This window comes from Sorex araneus, chromosome 1, assembly GCF_027595985.1.
Source record: "Sorex araneus isolate mSorAra2 chromosome 1, mSorAra2.pri, whole genome shotgun sequence".
NCBI classification, from domain to species: domain Eukaryota; kingdom Metazoa; phylum Chordata; class Mammalia; order Eulipotyphla; family Soricidae; genus Sorex; species Sorex araneus.
In genome coordinates this window covers 323,601,701-323,629,570 of record NC_073302.1, presented here as the reverse complement: position 1 = coordinate 323,629,570, position 27,870 = coordinate 323,601,701, and the positions used below count along the sequence as shown (strand labels likewise).

Here is a 27,870-nt window from a genome sequence, read left to right as displayed (position 1 = left end):
CTGAACACAGTGGCCACTCAACACCTTTATTGCAAACCACAACAGCTAATTAGAGAGAGAGAACAGAAGGGAATGCCCTGCCACAGTGGCAGGGTGGGGTGGGGGGAGATGGGATTGGGGAGGGTGGGAGGGATATTGGGTTTACTGGTGGTGGAGAATGGGCACTGGTAAAGGGATGGGTTCTCGAACTTTGTATGAGGGAAACATGAGCACAAAAGTGTATAAATCTGTAATTGTACCCTCATGGTGATTCACTAATTAAAAATATATAAATTTTTAAAAAATCAGAAGACTTGGATTTGGTCCTTGTTCCCCTATTTACAAGCTTTGAAACTTTGAGCACTCACACAATTTCAGATCCACAAATTCTCAGCATTGTTAAATGGGGATAATAATACCTTAAGAATAAATGTAACTCTCGAAGTTTCTAAATGAAGTGCATAGCCTCCATATACATCCTAAAAATATGAATGTCTTACAGTGACTGGGATTTTGGGCTGTGTTTAAGAGTTTCAATTCTGTAGTCAGAAAGGTAAGTTCAAATTCCAACACACATTATTATTGTGCAAACCAGTATTTCTCAGCCTTTTTCCAACCACGGACCCTTCCAGCCTTCTTTCCTTCTTGTGATCCCTCATCTCATGCACGCTCTCTCATTATTGCCATTTTTCACCTGTGGCCCTTTTAGAATATCTTGGGGCCCAGTTGAGAAATTCTGGTCTATACAGTAATTTGACAATCCATTATTTGCTAATTTTTGTTGAGCTTTTTCTTTCATACACATAATTCATACTGAATATATTCTGCATTGTGGTTCTATTCTATCCTAAGGTATGTGGTCTGTGCTTTTTTTTTACTCAACATAAGCTCTTATAGCAAAGAATTCATTAATTATTACTATAGTTTACATTTATTCTGAAAATAACCAAGATTTTCTGTACTGGAAGCACATCAAGTGACCAAAGCAGGAATAAAAAGCAGTTTACATTCCATACAATTGTTGTCATCATACATTTTTATGTTCAAATCATTTTAAGTCAGGATAAACTGCGGAAATGAAACCCCAACAGGGTCCATTAAATTATATTTGGAATAAAATCATTTGGCCTAATTTTCATAACCACATATTTTAGAGAATACCACCACCCCAGCCAGGTGTGCCAGACGACGCCATTGTCTGTTTTGGCTGTGTAAGGACCTTGGTAGTACAACCCGTTCAGGTTCGCAGAGTGACACCTAGTGGGAGGAAAAGAAGAACTCTTAGACAAGAAAATAACCCTTGATGCTCCTAGAAAGTGAGGAAAGACATTTTAACCGTGTATTCTGTCATTCTTCAGACAATGAAAGATGCAAGCTTCCAAAACCCAAAATATTACTAAAACGAACTGGGTTTTGAAATAGTGAGCTTGGATGAGAGAGAGAGAGAGAGAGAGAGAGAAGGAGAGGGGAGAGAGAAAGGAGAGGAGAGAGAAAGGAGAGGAGAGAGAGATTAGAGGAGAGAGAGGAGAGAGATGAGATGAGAGAAAGAGAGGAGAGAGATGAGAGAGGAGAGAGAGGAGATGAGAGAAAGAGAGGAGAGGGATGAGAGAGGAGATAGAGAGAAGAAAAGTGTCACAAAGGCAAGTTGTGAAAGCAGGCAGGTGGGGAGCAAAGGAAGAAGGGAAACTGAGGACATTGGTGGTGGGAAATGTACACTGGTGAAGGAACAGGTGTTGGAACATTGTATAACAGAAAATCATGGGCAATTCTGTAACTGTGTATCCCATGATGATTCTATTAAAAGTTCTAAAAAGTAAATAAAAATAAATAGCAGGTTTGGTGAGGGGATGGTGGGGAGATAGTACAGAGGTTAAGGTGCTTACCTTACAAACACAGCTGACCCCAGTTCAAGCCCTGGCATCAAATACAGTCCCCCAAGGACCACCATGTGTGATGATCCCTAAGCTCAGAGCCAGGAGTCAATATTTTGAGGTTGTGGAGCAGAGGTGGGCTATACCTAGCAGTTCTTAGGTATTACTCCTGGCTCTGTTTTCAGGGATCACTTCTGGAAGGGCTCAGAGGACTGTGTGGGATGCTAGAGATTGAATTCAGGTTGTCCGTATGCAAGGCAAATACCCTAACTGCTGTACCACCTAGGCCCAGGAGTAAGTCTTGAACATAGATAGTGTGGCCAAAGCCATGCATCCTGACCTCCAAATTGGTATCTTTTTAGAGTCTCAATGGAATGTGTCTCATGCTTCACATGATAAGGGAAGCCTGGACTTGATTGCTGGCACACCATGCTTTCTCAAGCATAGAGCAAGAAGTAACCACTAACCACTGGGTATGGACTCTAAATCAAAAGTAAAATAAAATAAAATTTCATGGTAGATTTTAGTGCCCATAACAAATCTCAAGACAGAACCCAAGCCACTTTCAATGAATTAAGATGCATTTCTAGATTCTTCTAGGAGCAAGAATATAGCATTAGAATATACATATATGTATATGTATATATATATGTATATATATATATAGTAGAAAGCCAATATCCATGACGAGGGTAAACAGGGATTAGGAGGACTGGTCAAGGGTTGTAACTAACCACAAGTGTGTATGGAGCTGAGGGCAGATAAGATAGAGAAGAGACCACTCTGACAATAATAGCTGAAAATGATCATGCTGGACAAGATCTGAGGGTTAAAATAGATAACAGATATTCTTGGTAACCTTTCAGTATCAATATTGCAAACCACAATATTCAGAGAGAGAGAGAGAGAGAGAGAGAGAGAGAGAGAGAGAGGAAAAAGAAGGGCACCTGCCATAGAGGCAGGCAGGGGGTGGGGGTGATGGGAGGGAACCTGGAGACACTGGAGCTGGGAAATGTACACTGGTGGAGGGATGAGTGTTGGAATACTGTATGACTGAAATCCAATCATGAATTACTTGTAATGTTCTAAAAAATAAATTAAAAAATATATATAGCATTATAGTGTTTTCATAGGGTCTATTAAGTTTCAACCTTCAGCACCATCTATGGTCCTCTAAGCTGAACCTGGAATGATCCCTAAGTGCTGAGTCAGAAGTAAGCCTTGGATACAGCTGGGTGTGGCCCAAAAACCAAAAGAAGAATTTCTATTATTAAAAGCTTGAAAGAAGAAAGGGAGGAAGATGAAAGAAAGAAAGAAAGAAAGAAAGAAAGAAAGAAAGAAAGAAAGAAAGAAAGAAAGAAAGAAAGAAAGAAAGAAAGAAAGAAAGAAGAAAGAAAGAAAGAAAGAAAGAAAGAAAGAAAGAAAGAAAGAAAGAAAGAAAGAAAGAAAGAAAGAAAGAAAGAAAAAAGAAGGAAAAAAGAAGCACACAAAATCTCAGACTGTGACCTTTAACCTTAGCAAGAGTGGCATAGGCCAACAATGCATGTGTGGCCCAGAGCTTTCTCACCAATATCCCTAGATAATCCATACTTATGAGTTAATCAATCTGCTGCCGAGATTTACCTTTCACAATCCAAACTCCCTTTCCTCCCCTTTTAAAATCGCTAGCATATCAATTATTTTAGCTACCAGAGTAAGTAAATAATCCCCAAAAGAATTTGTTTGTTTGGGGACCACCAGGTAGTGCAGTTCTCAGGGGTTACTCCTGGCTCAGTGCTTAGAGTTACTCTCCCTGCCCCATGCTCAGGGGACCATGCAGGTCCCGGGGATCAAACCCAGAGCTCTAGTATACAAAATATTCTACCCCTTTGAGCTATCTCCACAGGACCCTCAAGACAGCAATTTAAAGTTTTCTCAATCATGAGCTCCTTTTTTCTGCATTGCTAATTCTTTACATATATTGCCAATATGTAGAGAAGCTGGTGAGATTATTATAAATTTTTTAACGTCTTTCTCTGCTCCTTTGGAAACTATACAGTGATATGGGCGGCTACATGTAAGAGTATGCCATGTGTGGCTCAGAGTGAGGCCCTGAGGGTGTGGTGCTGTGAGGATACCGCTGTGCCGCTCCCCCCCTCAGATCATCCCGGAGCACACAGTTATGTGAATAGAAGCCCTGCAACTAACATGTAGGACTGAAAATAAACAAAAAGGTGCAAGGACTTGAGCTAGGATGCACAAACCCCAGTGAGCACCTGTGTGAGCAAAGACAGTCCAGCGAAACCCCACAATCCAGTGTGTTTGACTTGGTCACAGCAACAGCAACAAAGGGAAGGGGGTGGAGGAGGAATAAAATGACTCAACTGTCAAAATGCAAACAGAAGAGGGCCAGGGAGGTGGCACTATGGGCTGGAGGACATGCTTTGCATACTCAAGGCCCTGGGTTGCAGGGGTCCTGCCTGGGTGTAGCCCTGATGACCCCTGAGGTGGGTGAAGCAAGCAACACACCCCCTGCCCCGAGCATTGAGCTTTCAGGTCTGCATGGCTAGGCTGAGTACCTTGGGTACTGAGTAGCCCCTGCACCCCTGAGTACTGCTGGGGAGACCCACAAAAATGCAAACTCCAGGGCCAATAGTTTAACTATGGAGATTTGGCTTAACACACCTTACACCCAATCACTCAGCCAGGCCCCATGGAATCTACAACTCTACAATCAGCTCCAAATGCTCCAAATGAGGACAGGGTGATTTTAGAGAAAATAAACATAGCTCTGATATCTCTCCTCTAAACACGACAGCAAACTCTGCAAAAGTGTTAAAAATCTGGGTTTGGAGAATGAGTGTGTACTCAATGGGCTGAGGGCAGGCTTTGCATGTGGGGGGCCTGGGTTTGATCCCTGGTACCACATGGAACCCCTGAGCACTGCCAGCAACAACTCTTGAGCACAGAGCTGGAGCAGTCCCTGAACAACACCAGGTGTGATGCAAGAACAAGACAACCATAAGGAAAAGTTAAAAATCTGGTGGCGGCACTGACATGACAAGGCCTCAGTTGCATGGACAATGTGATATCCCAGAACACTCGCTAAAGAAACTATAATGGAAAGCACAAACATGCAAATACTTTGAGGCTGCCCTGTCTTCCCAAATCTTACTGAAGATAATATTCAATGAATGAAAGCCACAGTAATTAAAAGATAGTATTAGACAGAAAAGATTAAAACAATATCACAGTTACTTCATATGATCAAAAAAGGCGCAGTTACCTGGTTATTAGAATGCCAGAACTATTTTTCCCTTATTGAAGAATTTTCTATTTCTTTATGTTGCTTTGTGGCCTGTTACTTATAAGTTATTCATAGTTTGCAAACAATCTTTGTTAAAGTAGTAATTTGATTTATTTCATGACCTGTCTTTCAAGCATTGCTAATGTGCACAATGAAAAATTCCTTAAGGATGCTTCATCACTGAAGAATTCTAATAAGGATGACTACTAAATAAAACTAGTCTTATAAAGGAGACCAGCATTACCTCAGTATCATAATTAGTGCCCAACAGTGAGATATTATCATCACCATTGCTTTGTTTATAAAATATCAAACCTGTTGAACCACCAGCCAGACTGTTCTTCCTCTGCACAGTTCCCTTCGTAGTTGTCATTATCTCTGTCCCTCGTGCTGAATTTCATCCTTTGATGACTGCCCCACCACTGCACCTCAGGGTGAGAATTCCCTGCAAGAGCATCTCCAGCTGTTCCAGAATATTCCCCAAAATTCAACTCATAAAAAGTCTAAAAAATAAAAATATATACATATATAAACACAAGTTCTACAATCAGGTAGTTACTCCTTTTACATTGTTTGTGCAATTGGCGAAAGAATCGATTCGATTGTCTATTTTTGTTTCCACTGACTTCAGAGTTTCTATTATATGTTTTATGCAGTAGCACAGCATTATTTAAAAATTTCAATACCTTTTCATCTCCAACTTTAAAATTTTTATATTGTGCATAGCGGCTATTCTTTTCAAAATCTGTAAGGTCAATCTTTAAAGTATAATCACCTGGGGAAAAAATGCACACAGAAAACAAGAAATTGTTATTATTTTTTTTCCTGAGAAATTGTCATTATTTTTATAAATATGACATAACATTGACTTATTTGGTTTAAGAATATCACTATATTCCACTTAGACCATTTCCTTCTGCTAGGAGTGAGGTTGTAAAGAATGAACAGTGTTTACAACAGAAATGTTTTATTATGTACTTTACTTGGAAAAAGTAGGGATAAAATATTAAAGACAGAAATGTTTACTTGGATGCAGAAATATACAAATTAGAGCAATTCACCTGTCAAACAGACAATAAGAAAACAAACAATGAAGGGGGAATGGCTCAAGGACTGGAGAGCTCAGTTTGTTCACAGGAATCCTAGGCTTGATCACAGCAATAGCACCCAAGTTTGCCAGCAGAGGAGATGATCTTAAAATGAATGACTGGAACCTAGTGCCAGGTGGAATGAGGAGGCGGGGCAGGGGACTGAAGTCCTCGGTACTGACAAGTAACATCTCTCTCCACTGTCCCATCATTCGCAGATAATAAGGCTCCTTTTCAGAACAAGTGTCAGGAGCATAGAAAGCTACAAATCAATCACTGTAAGACAAGTATGTTTCCTATGGTGGAGGGATGGGTGTTGGAATACAGTATGACTGAAATCCAGTCATGAATGGCTTTGTAATGCTCTGAAAAAAATTATAAAAAAAGACAAGTATGTTCTATTCTTCTACATTTGCTGAAGAGAATTTTACAATGGCCTGGAATAATTTAAGAAAATGCTTTTTTTTTCTTATTCTTTTTTCTTTTTGGGTCACACCTAGCAATGCACAGGGGTTACTCCTGGCTCTGCACTCAGGAATCACCTCCTAGCAGTGCTCAGAGGACCATATAAGATGCTGGGAATCGAACCTGGGTCGGCCGCATGCATGGCAAACACCCTACCCAATGTACTATTGCTCCAGCCCCAAAGAAAATGCTTTTTGTCAAAATAAGAACATTAAAATAAAATCACAGAAAGAAGGTTTGATTTTAGGGTGCTGGACTCCGCAGGGAAACTGAGGCAGGAGCTGGCTGGCTGTAGTGCATGCTGTGCGTTCACCAAGTCTCAGCTTCAGTCTTAACACTCTAGATCCTCCAGGTATTGTCAAGAGTGTAGACCTCGAGTACCACAGGCTATGACCCAAATTCAAAATAAATCAAATATAGACTCATCAGGTTTTCAAACCAGAACCTGCAGGCCACAATAAAAGAGAACCTGGGCCTGTCACATAGGCTGACAAGGACCACAGACAATACAACCTTTCCAGGCCTCAGGACTGGGAGTGAACTTCGGAGAAACATCGCTAATTGCAGGATCTCAGAGTTCAGACCCTAGAAAGAATGAGTAGCTGCAGTGCCATAAACACCAGGCAGCGCATGCAGGATAGCAGGTAGATGACCCCACCTGGTGGGCTCTCTCTCTCCCACCAGGTTGACACAACAGCTGCAAATACAGACCCTAGTACCTAAAAAATCCAGAAGAGCCCAAACAGTAAAACAAAACAACATGAAGCCACAGTGCCACCTGCTGGTACTGTAAAAGTAATTCAACTCTAAATTGAGGATCCAGACAAACCAGAGTGCCCGAGAACAGATGACTGTTAAAGAAACTATGGTACATCTACACAATGGAATACTATGCAACAGTTAGAAAAAATGAATTATGGAATTCATTTGTAAATGGATGGACATGGATATTATCATGCTGAGTTAAATAATTCAGAGGAGAGGAACAGACAGAATGATTGCACTCATTCGTGGGCTATAAAAAAAACATAATATGAGACTAATACCCAAGGATGTGCTGGAGCGATAGCACAGTGGGTAGGGCTTTTTTCTTGCATGCGGCCAACCCAGGTTTGATTCCTCCTCCCCTCTCGGAGAGCCTGGCACGCTACTGAGAGTATCTCTCCCGCACGGCAAAGCCTGGCAAGCTACCCGTGGCATACTCGATATATCAAAAACAGTAACAAGTCTCACAATAGAGACATTACTGGTGCCCTTTCAAGCAAATTGATGAGCAATGGGATAACAGTGACAGTGACCCAAGGACAGTAAAAACAAGGTCCAGGAGTTGGAAGCCTGCCTCATGTGCTGGGGAAGAAGGCAATTGGGATAGAGAAGGGAGCACTATGACAAAGGTAGTTGGAAATGATCGTGCTGCGTGCTGAAATAGATAAAGAAACAAAAAAACTGCACGCTGAAAATAGATAAACAAAAAAAAGTGCATGCTGAAAATAGATAAAGAAACAAATATGATAAGCTCTCAGTATCTGTATTGCAAAACACAATGCCTGAAAGGAAAGAGAGAAGAGATCGAGAAAGAGAGAGAGTCTGCCAGAGAGACAGGCTGGGGGAGAATGGCAGGAAGAAAACTGGGTTTATTGGTGGTGGGAAATATACACTGGTAGAGGGATGGATGTTGGATCATTGTATGAATGAAATCTGGCCACAAATAACCCTGTAACTATCCCACAGTGATTCAATAAAAAGAAAAAGGGGGGGCAGGTGGGCAGTTGCCTTGCATGCAGCCAACCCTGGTTGGATCCTGGGACTCTCATATGGTCCCCTGAGCACTTCCAGGAGTGATTCCTAGTGCAGAGTCAGGAGTAACCCCTGAGCATGACCAGGTGTGGCCCCCAAAACAAAAACAAACAAACCAAAAAAAGAGAAAAAAAGGAGGGGCGTGGAAGCAGGGCTTAAAGGGGCAGATGAAAACAATAAACCTTGAGATCTCAATGAAATATGACATTACAAGAAGAAAACAATTGTCCAGAACCCAACCTCAAAGATTATGGCTTCCAAACAGATAAACTTCAAAATTGTAAATAAACTCAGAAACAGAAAAGAAATTAAATAAATAAATAAATACAAACCAAAGTGACAAAGCTTAGGAAATTAATGAGATACCAAAAAATCCCTTATAAATTAAAGGGCTCAGAAAATTTTAAAGTCAATGAGTATAAAGCATTAATGCAGTTTCTATCAAAATTTACTTGGCATTCTTTAAGAACATGGAACGAATAGTGCTAAAACTGATATGGATTTATAGAACTCTCCTAATAGCCCAAGAAACACTGAGAAAAAAAGTATATGGGAGGTTTTTCTTTTTCTGACCTTAAATTATATACTACAAAGCCATAGCAACCAAAAATTATATACTACCAAGCCATATCAATCAAAACTGTGTAGTGTTGGAATAAAGGCAGACTCCTTGTCTAATGGATAGAATTGAAAGTCATAAATAAACCCTCAGGTATATGGACAATTAATCTATGACAAAAGACATAAGTACATGAATTAGAGTAAGGAAATTTTCTTCAACAAATGGTCCTAGGCAAATTTGTTAGTCATGTGCCAAAGAATAAAAATGAACTTGAACTTCACTTGTCATTGGAAAAATGCAAATCAAAATATCTATGCTATATCACTCCAGATGAGTGAGAATGATACATGTAAAAAAAGATGGCAGGGGGCTGGAGCAATAGCACAGCGGGTAGGGCGTTTGCCTTGCATGCGGCCGACCCAGGTTCGATTCTTCAGCATCCCATATGGTCCCCTGAGCACTGCCAGGAGTAATTCCTGAGTGCAGAGCCAGGAGTAACCCCTGTGCATCGCCAGGTGTGACCCAAAAAGCAAAAAAAAAAAAAGGAAAAAAAAAGATGGCAAAAAACAGTTCTGGCAGGGATGTGATGAAAAATAGCCTTCATCCATTGTTGATAGGAATGTCATGATTCCATTTCTATGGAAAACAGTATGGAGACTTCTCAAAATATTAGTAAGGGCTAAGTAGATAGTACAGCAAGTAGGGTACTTGCACTGCTTACAGCTGAGTCTGGCTCAATCTCCAGCCCTGCATATGATCCCTGAGCATGGCTCGGAGTGATCCCTGAGCACAGAGTCAGAAATAAGCCCTGAGCATGGCTGAGTATGGCCCAACCTTCCCACCCCCAAATGAATAATAGCACTTTCATATGACCCAGAAATTCCACTTCTTGGCATCTACCCAAAAGCACAAAAACATTAATTAAAAAATAGATTTCCACCCTATGTTCACTGCAGCTCTAAGTACAATAGCCAGGATATGGAAATAGCCCAAGTTCCCAAGAACAGATGAGTGTGCAAAGAAATTATAGTATGCACACTACTACTCCATGTGTATACCAAACTGCTACTCAGCCATAAGGAAAGATAAATCTTTTTTTTTTTTTTGCTTGTTGGGTCACACCCAGCGATGCTCAGGGGTTACTCCTGGCTTTGCACTCAGGAATTGCTCCTGGCAGTGCTTGGGGGACCATATGGGATGCCGGGGATCGAACCCGGGTCAGCCGCGTGCAAGGCAAATACCCTACCCGCTGTGCTATCGCTCCGGCCCCCAAGGAAAGATAAATCTTGCTATTCACTGCTGCTTGAGTGAAACCACAGGATATTTTACTGAGTGAAGTTGAAGAAAGTTAAATACTGAATAAACTCAGTCATAAGCAGAATATAAAGAAACATAGGGAAGGAACCAACAATGGGCAATGACAGCTCTGCGTTTGGCATTGTCAAAAGGGAGGGGTCCACACGCACTCAGGCCGAGCTTCATGCATGAGTGAAGTCCTATGGAACCCAGGTAATGCTGAATTTTGTGACCTCGGGCTCTGGGCTCAATGGGACCAGGAGCAGAGATCTTCTGACTGCTTTCCCCAATCTCTGGCGACCCAGGGGTCACGCCCATAAACCACCTCCTGCTGGCGCCAGATAATCTTGCCATTGGCCGTGGTCCAGATCCCACGTCTGCTTCTCCCTAAAGGGAGCATAACGTGAGGCCCCATAACCATGCCACCGGACTCCACACCAGGCTATTTCACATGAGGCACCCCAGAGGGGGGCGGGTGAGAGCCCTCCCCACCCCAAGGGACCCAGTTTCGGCAGACAAAAACCTCCACAACCCAACTGTTGCCATGCTCAAGGCTGCTCCTCACGCACTCGGGCCAAGCCTCACATATAGTAAATATATTCCTGGACACAACATAAAACACTCCCTACCCATTCTCCAAATTACCACACCACATTTGATGGGGTTCCGATAGTTGGCAACAATCATAGAGGGAAATATATATATGCATATATACATATTTTCAGATATATATATCAAAGCTCACATCACTCAAACTTTAACAACAGATTAATGATATCCTATAGAATGCCTTTAATGGCTCCTGCCAAAATAGAACAATCTTCATGTTTCCTATATGAACACTTTTTTGTAAGCATGTATAGCAGTTCTTCATAACAGACAATACGAAATATATTATTTCCTATATGAACACTTTTTTGTAAGCATGTTCAGCAGTTCTTCATAACAGACAATATGAAATATATTATTTCAGTTGTGTTTTGGGACAGAGATTGGGGTTTGGGATGGAAACAGACTGAATTTGCTCATGGGAAGGTTTAATGGTGGTGGGATTGGTGTTTGAATCATCATCATCATCATCATAATCATCATCATCATCATCCTGTTGATCACTGAATTTCTCAAGCATTCTCAGTAATGTCTCCATTCATCCTAGCCCTGAGATTTTAGAAGCCTCTCTTTACTTGTTCTTCCCAATGAGGGAAGCTCTTTCAGGGTTAGGGGAATGAGACCCAGCATAGTTACTGGTTTGGGTATAAGAATACACCACTGGGAGTTTGCGAGGCTGTCCCATGTGGGCAGGAAACTCTCAGTAGCTTGCCAGGTTCTCCCAGCGGCAGAAGTAGGCTCTAAGATATCGTGCAGCTGCTTTGCGGCCAAGAGCTTCCGGGAGTTTGGTTTTAAGTCTCTGGATGCTGGCCGATGATGGGATTACGCAGCACCAGGGGCAGTCCCAGGTGTGACCGCCTAGCTACTGGAAAATGGGAAATCTGGGTGGAGCAGGCCCAGTCCCAATCCGAGCAGGCTTGGAAGTCTCAGCTCCGGGTCCCACACACCTGGGTTCCTCTGCTGGTACCTTCATGTGTGAGGCTCGTCCAAACGTGTGGAGAGGGGCCTTGAGCATGGCTGTGGCTAAGGCTCCGGAGGTCTTCGGCCGCAGGAGCTCTGCTCAGGGCAGAGGGAAGCTGGAGCCTATCACCTCTGGGGTGTTTGAATGTTGAATGCAATCAAACATTGTGAACTAACTTATAAAATTTTTTTTAAATTTTTTAAAAACGGAGGTGTCCGAGCCATACAGCGGATAGGGCATTTGCCTTGTGCAAGACCAACCCAGGTTTGATACCTGGCATCCCATATGGTCCCCCAAGCAGGAATAATCCCTGAGTGGAGAGGCAGAAGTAACCCCTGAGCATCGAAGTTTCTCTGCTGGAAGCTATAGTATAGCTTAAAACATTAATATTAGCGCTATAGTTAATCACAGTGCCTGAGTAAAAGTAAACAAGTGAAATCAATGAACAGAAGGTTAAAAAGTCAAGCTTTTAATAATAATAGAGACCTGGGCTGTGAAGAATTCAATAAATAAGATGAAGAGGTCTAGAGAATGCTGTGAAAACAGACTGAATCAAGTGGAGGAATGAATCAGTGATTTGGAAGACAATAATCTACAAATGATTCAGGTAGAATTAGAGAAGTGAGATAAAACACTATGAGAATAATTTGACTATGTTAGAAAAAGCTATACAAAAAAAATGAATATTTCAGAGAGCAGGAGCATTTATGGGTAGGGCATTTGCTTTGCACGTGACTGACCCGGGTTCAATCCCTAGCAGCCCATATGGTTCCCTGGTCCCCCCTTTCTTCATTTAAATAAGTCAAATCTACAAAGGGGACTTCTTTCCAAAAAGGATCATTGCCAACTACAGATCACAGTAATTACTGGACCACTTTCATTGCCTTTGACTCAGTAAAACACAAACACACACACACACACACACACACACATCTTACTTTGTCTATATTGTATTCCAAATTAAATTGATATCCAGCAAAACTTACCTTGTGAGGTTAGTAAGTGAAGATTTTTATTACCCAGCCAATATTCGCCATTTGATCGCACAAAATTTCCAAAACCATTTTTGTAGTCATTCCAGTCTCTAAAACATTTAAATCAAAAGTTGGTTTTAGTAAAATTTGAACAGATCTTTGTAGTAACCAAGGCAGTCACCCCCACCTTTTCACCTTTACCCCAAGTAGTTTCTTCATTAGCTAATGTGTTTCAGTATTCTTGTTTTCAGAGAGTAAAATTTTGTCCATTTAAAAGACTTCCTAACACATGGGGCTGGAGTGATAGCACAGAGGGTAGGGCGTTTGCTTTGCACGCAGCTGACCCGGGTTCGATTCCCAGCATCCCATATGGTCCCCTGAGCACCGCCAGGAGTAATTCCTGAGTGCAAAGCCAGGAGTAACCCCTGTGCATCGCCCGGTGGGACCCAAAAAGCAAAAAAAATAAATAAAATAAAATAAAATAAAAGACTTCCTAACATAATAAAAAGGTTTAATTTACTATAAAATTCACATGTGTTTTTTCAAGTAAATCCTTATAAGTAGCACACCTGTTAAAGTTCTCACTGCCATCAGATCGTCTCTGAATTACTGTCCATCCTCCTCCATCAGACATGTCACAAAAAACAGAGAATTCTTCTGGGCTCTGAAGAGGCTTGATTTTGTAAAATCCACTGAGCTTGTGCCCATCATTGAAAATCTCTGAACAATCTACAAAATGAGATATTCTTTTAATGAATGTTCATGGTTTTATTTATTTTCACAGTTACAAAGTTGTTCATAATGGGATTTGTCATACAATGTTCTATCACCCATCCCTTCACCAGTGAACATTTTCCACCACCAATAACCCAGGTTCCCTCCCACAATGCCCGCACCCCACCTCAGCCTGCCTCCATAGCAGGCACTTTTCTTTTCTCTCTCTCTCTCTTTGCCTCTGTCTCTCTCCCTCTCTCTCTCTTTCTCTCTCCCTTTCTCTCTCCCTCTATCTCTCTCAAAAAGATATTTAACATTCTCATGTGCTTTTTTAAAAAATTTTGCTTTTTGGGTCACACCCAGCGAAGCACAAGGGTTACTCCTGGCCCATGCACTCAGGGAACCATATGGGATGCTGGGAACCGAACCCGGGTCAGCAATATGCAAGGCAAACGCCCTACCACTGTGCTATCACTCCAGCCCCATGCTTTGTTTTTTTTAAGGGAGCCTATGTATGCGATTACTTGATTACTCAATATTAATAAAGATAGTTAAACACATGGGATAGATAAATAGGTCAAAAAACTGTTCCTTGTACCATTTCTAGTGGCTTTAGGAAAGTTTTATCTCCTTCCCAAATATTTATCATCTAATTCTTTGACACAGCCATGGGTAGAAAAGGTCTAAAACAAAGTTCTAGTTTCTTATTTCTTATGTTTATAAAAAACACTTTTTTAATTACATGGTATAAAAATTTAAGAAATTCTCACCTAATATATATGCATATGTATGTATTTGGTTTGAGGCCACTCCCAGCTGTTCTGAGAGCTTACTCCTGGCTCTGTGCTCAGGGATCCCTCCTCTGGCAAGACTTAGGGGGCCATATATAGTGCCAAGGATCAAACTCAGGTCAGTCAAGTACAAAGCAAGCAACCTACCCACTACACTATTTCTCCAGTAGCTAATTATAATTTATTGAAATGAAATTTAATACTTTCATCAGAAAAAAATGCTGGAATTTTTCTTCTACAGAGTTAAAATAACTTAAAAATATTTACAGCAAACAATAGGTCTCAAGAGGGGCCAGAGCAATAGTACAGCAGGTAGGGTGTTTTGCCTTGTATACAACCGACCAGGATTCAATCCCTGCCAGATGGTCCACCAAGCCCACCAGGAGTGACCCCTGAGTGCAGAGTCAGAGGGCCTGAGTTCTACCAAGTGTAGCCCAAAAAATAAAAACAAATAAAAGACAATCTCAAGAATATCAGTCATAGACTTTTGAGTAAAATTTTCATAAATTAACATCACCAACTGACACAATTTACCCTTATTATTTTGTAAATTTCCTTTCTTTGAAAAATTACTGTTCCCATCCTGATTAAATAATTCAATTCTTTAGTTTATTTATAAAAGATATTTCTTCATTATCATTGCTTTTATGCCAAGTTGTCTACAGCTCTGTTTTGTTAAAATAGAATATAGTTCACATGAAAAAGACTGATTAGACAATAGAAACTAGAAGAAAAATAAAAATATAGAACCTGAGATACTTTACAAATTTCCCATCAGACTAATATCAATCACATCAACTGCCTTGATGAGATATTCATCTCAGTAATTACTTAGGCTGTATTCATGTAATAATTTTGAAAATTAGAAGTTTAAGTGTTATTTATACATAGTAGATTATTAAAAAGATCATATTTTGGCCATTAAACAAAAAGAATAACATCAGGGAATGATTATCTAAACTAGGCCAATGTTGCTCAGAAGCTTACATCTTGTGTTCAAATATTTTGTTTAAGTTTTCATTAAAATAAACAAGTCTTAACCTTGTTAGAAATGGAGCTCATTGTTTATATCTAATCTCCTATCAAAGACTTAGAAATGTGAAGACTTACAAATTTAGACTAGTCTTCCAGACAAATATGGAAATAATTAACTATAACATTTGCTTCTATAAACATTCGTGAATATGAAGTTTTCAGCCAATACTTTCTTATTTGGTTTAGTTTTATACCAGTAGCAAGTGTGTTGCTTTTTAAATTATTTTTCTTCCCAAAGGGAAATGCGAACCACATTTCCTCCTGAGATCCAGAGGAAAAAGTTTCAACTGGGAAAATGAAAACAACAGATAAACATTTTGAAAAGTGCCAGGAGCTCACTCACTTCTAAGAAATAAGATGAGAAATGTCTTGGGGTAAAATGACTTAGGATGTGATAGCAGAAATTACAAGCAATGGAGGGCTTAAAATATTAACTAGATATTCAAAGTTATTGTCAATTTAAAATATTTCAACCCACTCAATCCCTGAAGAATAGGCAAGAAAGAAGCAGGGTTAGGGTTCATGAAAATTAAAGAAAAAGAACATTTCTGACTACTTATATAATAATATTGTAAGGCCAAGGCTTCCTGCTCTCTTTGATAAACATAGCATTAGAATGGCTGAAAACTTTCTCTGATCTTGCTGAAAGTGAACTATGTGGGAAGGCTGAATGTCTAAGTTTCATATATTGACATGAAGGTCTGCCCAGTGGGTGTTTTTTTTTCCCATTTGCCTCAGAATGGTGTCTGAGGCTAAGCTGAGAACAACGGTACAAAGCGTCCTATATTCTAAAAATACAAAGAAAGGCCCGCCAGAGTTTAGCAACCACTCTACCAGGCATGTCTGAAAATGCAGAGCTATTCCTGTCACTGCCATTCCTTCTGAGAGCTGGCACAGGCAAGGATGCTCACTCTCGTTACTAATAGCCAACACTATTGGAAGTAGTAATCATGGCAGTTAAGCAAAATAAAAAGAAAGAAAGAAAGAAAGAAAGAAATGCAAGGGATTAAAACTAGAAAAGAAGCTATCACTACTTGCAGACAGCATGATGATATGCATAAAATATTCTAAAGTCTACACATACACACACGCAAAACTTTACAAACAATAAACCTATAGGAAGGGTGCAGGGTATAAATATCAGTTTCAATAAATTGTATTCAATTTATTGTATTCAATAAATACAAATATTTATTGAATTTCTAAAAGCAAACAACAAATTAGAAGAGAAAGAAACATTGGAAGTCCCATTTTAAATTGCATACAAAAAGTCAAGTTTCTAAAAATCAATTTAACAATAGAGGTGAATATCAAAACTATGTCACTAATAAAAAAAAAGTAAAAAACATAGGGAGGTGGGAAAATAGTTCAATGTTAATGGACTGGAAGAATTAACATTGTTAAAATGACCATCTCATCCAAAGCATTCCACAGATTCAATGTAATCTCTACCAAATTTCCAGTAATGCTTGTTAAGGGGATTGAACAAATACGATTAAATTTTGTATAGAACCACAACCCACTCAAGTAGTCAAAGTAATCCTGAATAAAACAAGATGGGAAGCATCAGCTTGCTCAAATCCATAAACAAAAACTATTGTAATCATAAACGGATAGTATTAGAATAAAAGAAGGAACTCAGATCAATGGGTAAAATTGAGAGCATACCAATAAACCCCACCACCACCAGAGATAAACAGATAAACCTTCACAAATACAGTTAATTATAACAAATTTATAAATTAATCAAGAGCATAAAATGGATAAAGGAAACCCTTTTCAACAAATGGTGCTGGAAAAACTGACTAGCTACATGCAAAAAAGAATGAAACTGGACTATTAAACCATGCACAAAAAAAAATCAAAATGTATTAAAGACTTAGAAGTAATTCATAAACTACATTAAAAAAAACCACCAGCAACATACTCCATAATGTTGAATTTATACATCAACAACTTCATAATGTTGGTGTCTTCAGCAATTCAGCTCCATTGGCAAGGAAAGCAAAAGAAACAGATTTTTAAATGGAATTATATAGCACTGTAGCACTGTCATCCTGTTGTTCATCGATTTGCTTGAGCGGGCACCAGTAATGTCTCTATTGTGAAACTTGTTACTGGTTTTGGCATATCAAATACACCATGGGTAGCTTGCCAGGCTCTGCTGTGCGGGTGGGATACTCTCAGTAGCTTGCTGCACTCTCTGAGAGGAACGGAAGAATAGAATCCGGATTGGCCGAGTGCAAGGCAAACACCCTACCTGCTGTGCTATTGCTCCAGCCCGAATGGAATTATAACAACTAAAAAACTTCTGTGCTATAAAATGTACTATCACTAACACAAAAATAAACCCTATGAAAGGGAGAAAATATTTGCACACAATACATCAGACAAAAGGCTAATAGCCAAGTTATAAAAAGTGCTCACAGAACTCAACAACAAAAACAAACAACCCCATCAACAAAAGGAAAGATCTGCTTAACAGACACTTCTCTGAGAAGAAGTTAGGATGGGGATTGGAGTGAAAGCACAAAGAGTAGGGAACTTGTTTTGCATGCAGCAGACCTGGGTTTGATTCCTGGCACCCCATATGGTCCCCTGAATCCATCAGAAGTAATTTCTGAGTGCAGAGCCATAAGTAAGCCCTAAGCACTCCTGGGTGGGAACCCCCACAAACAAAAGAAAAAAAATTAAGGAAGACATTGGGATCAACAATCAGAACAAGAATAAATGACCAGCATCACAGTTCATCATGGAAAAGCAAATGAAAAATCACCAGGACTCTGGGAAATCAGTTCAAAGGACTGGGAAGAAATGGCCTGAGGCCTCCATTGAGTCTTCAGTCTCACATGACTTCTAGAGCTCTGTTGGGTGCAGTCCACCAAATGGTAATAAGGTGTCAACACACAGATACCACTTAACACCAGTGAGAATGAACTATGGCAAAAAGGCCAAGAACTACTAACGCTATAGGGAATGAGAAACACTTGTTCACTATTGGTAATCTAGTTCCGTCTTTACAAAAAACAGTATAAGGATTTCTAAAAAACATTTAACTTAAGCTATCATATAATCCAGAATTTATCCAAAATTTAAATTTGGTATAGTTTATCCAAAAAAAATAGGGGTAAAAAATGTATTTCAAAAACGTAAGTGCACCTATATGCAAGGCTATTTTCAATAGCCAAGATGTGGAAACAACTGGCGCTCAATTAGAGACTGAGTAGCTAGAGCAGAGAGTTAGTACACTGGGTAGGGTGCCATCCCAGACACCACACAGTCCCCTGAGCATCACTCAGTGCAGCCCTAACAGTCCCTGAACACTGCCAGGTGTGACACTGGAGCCCGAAAGCACCATAAGGATGCTCCAGATAATCCCCCAGTACCACAAAGCCTGACTAGTATCATATCCTGAAACCACCCCCTTATCCCCACCCCCAATAAAAGTATGAATGGGAGATCACATCAGTGGTCCCAAAGCACACCCCCGGCTTTGTTCTCAGGGGTCACTCCTGGTGGTGCTCCAAGGCCACATAGGTGCTGGGGTTCAAACTGGTGTCAGCCACATAGAAGGCAAGTGCCTTAAACCGTGTATACTCTATGCAGTCCCAGTAAGGCTGTAAGAAAAGATGATGTCTTGCCTTTTACTACACATGGATGGAACTGGAGGTGGTCATGCTAAATAAAGTAAGTCAGAAGAGTAAAGATAAATAATCTTTTATTTCATTCATATTGGAAAATAGTTTTATTTCACTTATATGTGAAGGATTGTTTCACTCATAAGGTATATAAACATTTTTAAAAGATCATAACAAATTTTTATTTTTTAATTAAGGACAACAGAAGCATAAGATTCTTATACATTATATTTCTATATATCGTATGTAACACTATATATCATATGTCGTCCAGTTGTTCATCGATTTGCTCAAGCGGGCACCAGTATTGTCTCCATATGTTATTATAATATGTTTCATATGTGATGAAAATTGAGGTTGGAGAGATAGTATAGTGGGTAGGACATTTGCCTTCCATGTGGCCGCTCCAGACTGGAGCGATAGCACAGAGGGTAGGGCGTTTGCCTTGCACATGGCCGACCCTCCCTCTCGGAGAGCCCGGCAAGCTGCCGAGAGTATCCCACCCGCACGGCAGAGCCTGGCAAGCTACCCATGGTGTATTCGAATGCCAAAAACAGGAACAACAAGTCTCACAATGGAGATGTTACTGGTGCCCTCTAGAGCAAACTGATGAACAATGGTATGACAGTGCTACAGTGCTACAGTGGCCACCCCAGTTTCCATCCCCGGCACCCCATATGGTCCAACAAGCCTGCCAGGAATGACTCCTGAATGCAGAGCCGAGAGTAACTCCTGAGCACTGCCAGAAAGAGTCATTTAGATGTCTATCAGCCATTTTATCATTATATATTTGAATTTTATAAGACATATTACACTATAATGGTTTGTTTTAACTCTATCCATTTAAGTCTTCTACTTCATTCCTTCTGTGTTTTGCCCTGCTCTGACCGTGGTTATTTTAATTTCATAGGAACTGATTTCATGACGAGGTCTTTGGTGACCTCTTGTTTGCTAAAGTGCTCCCAGAACTATCACCTCAAGGATCAGACTTTTAGCTCTGAAAAGTCAGTCCCTCATGATTGCACAGTCTCCAGGACAATGATCAGCGGCCTGCCTCCTTCCATCATCTGATACATGAATCTGTGTTGAAACAAAGTGATTTAGACTAAATTCCTGCCCTGGGTCTTGAAACTGGTTTGGAAGAGAAATCATGGTCCTTTTCTTGTATTCATCCTTGTCCTTGAGATCATTTTTTTGTTTTTTTTAAAATAGTTTTTAAAAAATATATAACTACATCTGGAGGTTCGTGGGCCTAGCTGTGCTGAAGCAAGGGCAAGGGAGGGCACGGCTGTTCCAGGGATGGAACATAGGACCCACACATCACACTCAGCATGCCTGAGTTCCACCACTGGAGCCATCTCCTCCACCCTTTGAGACCGTTTTCATAGCTAATTTTGGAACCACATATATGTATGGTATCCCTTGACTAATAAACTTATTTCTCTAAAGTTACCATCCAAATACCTTATTTCACTCCGAGTGTAGTGTTATCCCTCACTTTAAAAGAATGCTGAACTCATTTGCAGGATATAAAGAAACATAGTAGGAGAACAAGGCCCAAAGACAATAGAATCAAAGGGCTGGAGCCCTGGTCCTTAATAGGAAGCTTGCCAGTGTGGGGAGAATAGGACAAAGGACAACTATGACAATAATAAAGGGAAGGCTTTAATTTGGATGAGAACTAGCTTCTAAAAAGAGGTAAAGTGAGATGCATGGTATGCTTTCAGTAACAGTATTGCTAGCCACAGTGCCTTAAACGATAAAAAGAAAAGAAAAAAGCAAAGGGTTCCCTGCAGGCAGGTTGGGGGGGGAAAGGGGAAGGAAACTGGGGGCAAAGGTGGAGGGGACACTGGTGAAGAGACTGCTCGATTATTGTATGCTTGAAACTCAGTCATAAATAACTTTGCAACTTGGTGCAGTAGTGATTCAATAACTTTTTTAAATGCTGATCTGTACCACCAATTCAGTTTTAAAATAAGTATAGAACAATTTAGCATATACCAATTACCATATTAGGTGTTGAGGAAAGCAAACAAACGGGTTAGCAAGGGAGACAGATGGCTATACTCCATGCTAAGTACCAAGACAGAAAAGTAAAGGATGCTTTTGGAGAGTACAAAAGTGGACTCTAATCCCTAGTTGAGTGCCAAGAAAAGTTTCTTGAATCGTTAAATTGGGATCTAACTGATAAATAGGAGACGGGAGAGACAAAGATGATGTTTCAGATAGAGGAAAAAGGTCTAATGCAAAGTTCCATAGGCTCAAGAGTGCAGCGTGTTATTGAGAAGTGGAAATAAATTCAGAATATCTGGAATGTAAAATACAAAATAGAAACATCACAACCGATCATGTCCAAATACTTTTCCACCCTATATTTCTGAATTCCAAATCACCAAGCCAATATGCTCCTAATACTGGGGAATTTCCTGGGAGAGCAATTCCCTAGCCATACATACCAAACATAGTCCTCTGAGCCCTGCCAGGAGGGACCCCGAGCACTGCTGGGTGTAGCCTCCCCAAATTAATTAATTAATTAACTACCCAGATATATTTCCCATTTTATATGTGCTAATCTTACTTTTGCCTCCTCTACAACTGCCTTATTTGCACTCATAAACATGAGGCTCTATCATGTTCCAGGCTTCTTGACAGACACCAAGTGGAAAGATCGCATTGAACATTACCCAAAACAACCCAGAGACTGGAGGCGCTGCCTTGCAGGCCAGAGGTCACAAGCTTCAGTGTGAACACAGGCACCACAAACATTATCTCAGACCTTACAAAGTGTTCACTGGTCAGTTCATTGACTAAGGCAGAAACTCAATAGAGAAATTATAATATATTTTGGCAGTAGGAGTGGATATATGAACTCTGTGCCAGAAAAAAAAAAAAGACACTTAAAGTTTATTTGATGCCTCTTAATGCTTGGTATTACAGTAGAAAAAGTTCTTTAGCAAAACCTAAAGTGATTGGTTTGGAGTGATAGCACAGCAGGTAGGGTCTTGCCTTGCAAGTGGCCAACCAGGGATCAATCCCTAGCACTCATATGATCCCCAGAGCACCTCCACGAGTAATTCCTGAGTGCAGAGCCAAGAGTAACCCCTGAACATCACCAGGTGTGGCCAAGAAAAACAAAAACAAATACCACCTAAAGTGATCAAATGATTACAGAACACGTACTGGGGGAAAGACAGATTCTGACCTGCATATTGCCTCTTGCCTCCAAGATCAATGATGCTGTTTTCCTCTCCTTGATCCAGGAACTGGACTTCCTTTTCCTGTAGAAGCTGTGCCATCCTGATCTGTTGCTGTTTGACTCGGGTCTCGAGCATGTGCACTTGGGCTCTGAGCCTCTCCTGCTCCTGGGGACAGTCCTCAAGAGCCTGCAAAATAACACACAGCTCTTCTCATAGGACATGTGTTCCCAATAAACTGGATATATTAATGGTTATATGGTGTTCCCCGCCCCACTTCCATTATTGTTTCAGAAAGCTTTTTGCAAGTTTAAATACTATTTGTTATAAGAAATAACAAATAGTTATTTAAAATATATAAAATAATATATAACAATATGTTAATAATAATATAATAATATATAAAATAACAAATGATTATTTGTTATAAACATAAGAAAGTATGGCGTGGTGATAGAGAGATAAGCAGGTAAGATGATTGCCTTGCACACAGCCAACCTGGATCAATGTTTGATAATGTATATAGTCCCCTAATCCCTGCCAGAATCACTAAACTCAAGGCCAGGAATAAGCCCTGAGCAGAGCTGGATGTAGCAAGGAAGGAAGGAAGGAAGGAAGGAAGGAAGGAAGGAAGGAAGGAAGGAAGGAAGGAAGGAAGGAAGGAAGGAAGGAAGGAAGGAAGGAAGGAAGGAAGGAAGGAAGGGAGGGAGGGAGGGAGGGAGGGAGGAAGGAAGGAAGGGAGGGAGGGAGGGAGGGAGGGAGGGAGGGAGGGAGGGAGGGAGGTGAAAGAAAGCATGGCTATGTTAAAAGTCCAAAAGTTTAAAAAAAATCCAGCCTAATTGAATGATTTTTTTTGTTATCAACATGTTTTCAAACATAATTAAATGCTTTTAATCTGATAATACATGGTCCACCCCTATGAGAGATATTAGCTTGCATTTTCTTAACCCTATAGTAGCTTCCCTCCCAGCCCTGAGCAGAGCTCCTGCGGCTGAAGACCTCTGGAGCCTAGACACAGCCATGCTCAAGACCCCTCTCCACACGTTCGGACGAGCCTCACGCATGAAGGAACCGGCAGAGGAACCCAGGTGTGTGTGACCTGAAGCTGAGACTTCCAAGCCTGCTCAGATCGGGACTGGGCCTTTCCCACCCAGATTTCCCATTTTCCAGTAGCTAGAAGGTCACACCCAGGAACTGTCCCCGGCGCCATGTAATCTCACCAACGGCCAACATCCAGAAACTTAAAACCAAGCTCCCGGAAGCGTGAGGCTGCTTTGTGGCCACGCAACATCTGATAGCCTAGTTCTCCCTCTGGGAGAACCTGGCAAGCTACCGAGAGTTTCCTGCCCACATGGGAGAGCCTCACAAACTCTCCCATGGTGTATTCATATGCCCAAAACAGTAACAATGCCAGGTCTCATTCCCCTGACCCTGAAAGAGCCTCCAATGTGGCATCGTTGGGAAGGACGAGTAAAGAAAGGCTTCTAAAATCTCAGGGCTAGGACAAATGGAGACGTTACTGAGATGGCTCAAGAAATTCGACAATCAGGGCTGGAGCGATAGCACAGCGGGCAGGGCGTTTGCCTTGCACGCGGCCGACCTGGGTTTAATTCCCAGCATCCCATATGGTCCCCTGAGCACCGCCAGGAATAATTCCTGAGTGCAGAGCCAGGAGTGACCCTTGTGCATTGCTGGGTGTGACCCAAAAATCAAAAAAATAAAAAAATTTGACAATCAACGGGATGATGATGATGATGATGATGATGATGATGATGATGATGATGATGATGATAGTAGCTGTGTTTGAAACCACTGAATCATTTTAACTTTTGATATATTTATTGTTTTTCCCTAAATTACCTCAGAAAGGGATAGGAGAAACCTGAGTTCCACATAAGTCATTGATTTAAGCTTTTGAAAAAGTCACATGGCCTGGGGCCAGAGAGATAGTACAGTGGACAGGGTGGGAGCCTTGAACTGAGCCTAGCCAGCTTCTCCCAGACTCCACATATGGTCCCCTACGCCCTGCCAGTAGCAATCCTAAAGAGCAGAGCCAGAGAGAAGCCCTGAGCCCCCAAACAAACAAAAAAGTCCAATGGCCCATGAAAGAGTTTACCACCTTTCTATTCTTTTTTCCTTTCATACTTGGATCACACCTAGAAGAGCTTGTCCCTAACTCAGTCAGTATACTACATGCAGTGCCAGGGATCAAATCAGGGTCAGCTCATGCAAGGCAAACACCTTACTTACTGGACTTTTTCCGCCCACCCATATCAGCTCCTTTCTCCAAGCTTTCAGAGCTGGCGGATGGGTGGGGTGTGGCTCAGTGATGAGTCTCAGCCCTGGGTTCAGTCCTCAGGACCCTGACCCCGGGCTGGTCTCAGACTGAACAGAACTCTCCAAAGATAAAGCAGATGTGGATTGAGAATGAATTGCAGAGGTGGGACTCCCGGAAAGAGCTACTGAGGCCAACAGTTTGCTATAATATTAAATAACAGTATTAGACAAAAAAGGTAGGGGGGGGGGACAAAAGACCCATTTTGCCATTTTGTCACTTTCGCATCTCTACTTGTGGCTGATGTTATGATCTCTTGGGCTGAGTATAAATGTTTACTTCTGAGAAATTAGGAAATATGATGTGTAACTGCTTTACGGTATCTTTGTTGTTTCCTAAATGGTTTTTTATGATATCACATGTAGTTCCCATCTTATGTTTGCATTGCTTCCTCTTCCTAGCTTTGTACTCATCATCATCATCCCATTGATTTTTGAATTTCTCAAGCGGTCTCAGTAACATTTCCATTCGTCTTAGCCCTGAGATTTTAGAAGCCTTTCTTTACTCGTCCTTCCCAGCGATGCCACATTGGAGGCTCTTTCAGGGTCAGGGGAATGAGATCTGGCATTTTTACTGTTTTGGGCATATGAATACACCATGGGAGAGTTTGTGAGGCTCTCCCATGTGGGCAGGAAACTCTCGGTAGCTTGCCAGGTTCTCCCAGAGGGAGAACTAGGCTATCAGATGTTGCGTGGCCACAAAGCAGCCTCACGCTTCCGGGAGCTTGGTTTTAAGTCTCTGGATGTTGGCCGTTGGTGAGATTACACGGCGCCGGGGGCAGTTCCTGGGTGTGACCACTTAGCTACTGGAAAATGGGGAATCTGGGTGGAAGAGGCCCAGTCCCGATCTGAGTAGGCTTAGAGGTCTCAGCCCCGGATTGCACACACCTGGATTCCTCTGCCAGTTCCTTCATGTGTGAGGCTCATCCGAAAATGTGGAGAGGGGCCTTGAGCATGGCTATGACTTGGCTCCAGAGGTCTTCGGCCGGCCGCGGGAGCTCTGCTTGGGGCGGGGAGGGAAACTGAAGCCCACCCCCTCTGAGGGGCCCTGGGGAAGACAGCCAGGCGCCAGGCAAGAGACTCTCTGCTTGTACTATCTTGAGTTTCATAAATTTGAAGGCATGCTGTCTTCTAGGCACTCTTGTAGGCAGAATCATAATTTCATATTTGATTTGGGCAAAGAAAAGAGGTACACAGGAAGCATAACACCTATATAGAAATTCAGCCTCAAAACTGAAAATCTTACAGCAGGAGAAGAAGTGGTGGCAGAAGTTCCTTCCTTTTTCTCCAATCTCAGGAGACAAATCTGAATCTTGGGTCTGTTCTCTGTTCTTGGTATTATTTTCCTTGTTTGTTTTTGGGCCATAACCAGGGGTTTTCAGGACTTTTCCTGGCTCAGTGCTCAGAATTCGTTGCTGGTAGTGCTCAGGGATAGAGTATGCAGTGCCAAGGAATTAACCAAGCATGTGAACCAGGCTGTTGACCTGTAGCTCTGGCCTTTTGTGTACTTTGAATGTATGAGTATTTCTTGCATTTTATGCATAAGTGGAGAAAGACATGTATTCATTATAATTGCTCATAAGTATTCAGTTTCTCTCAGACTAGTGGTAACCAATATTGGAAAACCCACAGTGAATTTCATACGACAGCTTTAAATTCCTGGGACATGGATGTGATTCAATGTTAGAGCACATGCTTTGATGTGAGGCCATGGGTCTGGACCTTGACATCCTTCCCCAGTTTCTCAATAATGCACAACTACACAAATAATTACTTTCACTGGGGAGATGACGTACTTCTCTCTTTGTACTCAGGAGTCACCCCTTAGAGGAACATATAGAGTGCTGGGTATTGAACCAGGGTTGGCTGCATACAAGCCAACTGCATTAAGCCCTGCACTATCTCTTCAGCCCCAACCCCTGTAATTTAAAAGATATTTACTTGTTTTCTGTGAAAACTATCACTAAAAAAATTAATCTAAAGTGCTTGGTTAATGCTTATTATATGTTAAGTGCTTCCACTAAGTTTTCATTTTCCCCCTTAAGATTTCTCAATCAATGCTACTATGGATTTTGTGCAAAGTAAAGGAAAACAAACTAAAGGAAAAATTCGTAGTCTGGATGTAGCTCAGGACATGTCTTGACTGAACGAGGCTCTGGATTACATCCTCAGTACCTGACACCACCCCACAACAAAAACAAAATTAAAACAAAGTTCAGGTCAGAGCAGGCATTACTAATGAAAGAAGACACTTACCCAACTCACCCTGCTGGTTACTAGGATAGTAATAACCAGAATAAAACTGAACAGCTGCACCACTGTTGCCATTGGACAAACTGCAAGAACAAAAAGAATTTCATAAACTTGGTACATTCAACTTTTTATGAGACCAAAGTTGAGTTTACACCAAAGTTGCTTCGGGGGATGCAGTTCTATGCCAACTTTAATCTGAGGGTTAAGGTATTCTCCTTGGGTCCGGAGATTGCTGGAAGGGCTAGAGTGCGTGCTTTGAATATGGGAGTGACCCTTGGAAAGGAAGGTTGGAGAGCCAGGGGAAATCTCCCCCATTGAAAAATCTCCAGACAAAACATAAAACGGATGGCTAGAGGTGGGAGACAGACTCGGATTAAAGCAACCCCCCAGCTAGGCACTCTCTCTCTCTGCCCCCTCACCTAATCCGGACCAAGGACAGCAGGGATACCACATGCCTGACACTAAGGAAAGTCAAGAGGACAGGGAGTTTCTGGGGTACAGTTCTAGGGAGGCCTAGCCACGGGTCACAAAGCAGCAAGCCCCCAAGTGAAGGGACACAGGTGACATGATTCCAGCTGTGGATTTCAGACCGGGAAATTGGATATTGGATAGAGAACAGCCTAGGGACAGCATAGCCATCATACACTTGAGGCAAGGACAGGCTTTAGGATAACATGCATGAGACCTGGCATAGATGGACAGGATGTGTGACGTTGTTGTTGGATAAAAGAGAGGCCTGGACATTGGGGGTGGAACTGGACCCATCTACTTCAACTGTTCAATTAACTTTAACTTCTAAGCATCTGGGTTTTGTAAGCAACTCTTTCATACTGTTAGACTGTGAGTTCAGGAATAAATCCACTTCGGTGTTAACAGAAGTTCCTGGTTTGTACTCCATTGATGTATACTTACCTCCCACACACACTAATGGGTGCACTTCCCCCCATGAAAAATATCCTTTCTTTCTTTCTTTCTTTCTTTCTTTCTTTCTTTCTTTCTTTCTTTCTTTCTTTCTTTCTTTCT

General features: G+C 41.3%; 1 protein-coding gene across 1 annotated transcript in view; it reads right to left on the bottom strand.

Moving 5' to 3' along the window:
- Nucleotides 1-898: 898 nt before the first annotated feature.
- Nucleotides 899-27,870, bottom strand: part of FGL1 (fibrinogen like 1) — a 33,740-nt gene continuing 6,768 nt past the window's right edge. Inside the window, exons 2-8 of the mRNA XM_055118543.1 lie at nt 26,851-26,930; nt 22,269-22,449; nt 13,458-13,617; nt 12,901-12,998; nt 5,823-5,911; nt 5,452-5,639; nt 899-1,236 (exon numbers count right to left, since the gene is read on the bottom strand). Coding sequence (XP_054974518.1) covers nt 1,077-1,236; nt 5,452-5,639; nt 5,823-5,911; nt 12,901-12,998; nt 13,458-13,617; nt 22,269-22,449; nt 26,851-26,922 — 948 coding nt within the window. The 5' untranslated portion in view covers nt 26,923-26,930 and the 3' untranslated portion in view covers nt 899-1,076. The remainder of the gene's footprint in view (nt 1,237-5,451; nt 5,640-5,822; nt 5,912-12,900; nt 12,999-13,457; nt 13,618-22,268; nt 22,450-26,850; nt 26,931-27,870) is intronic.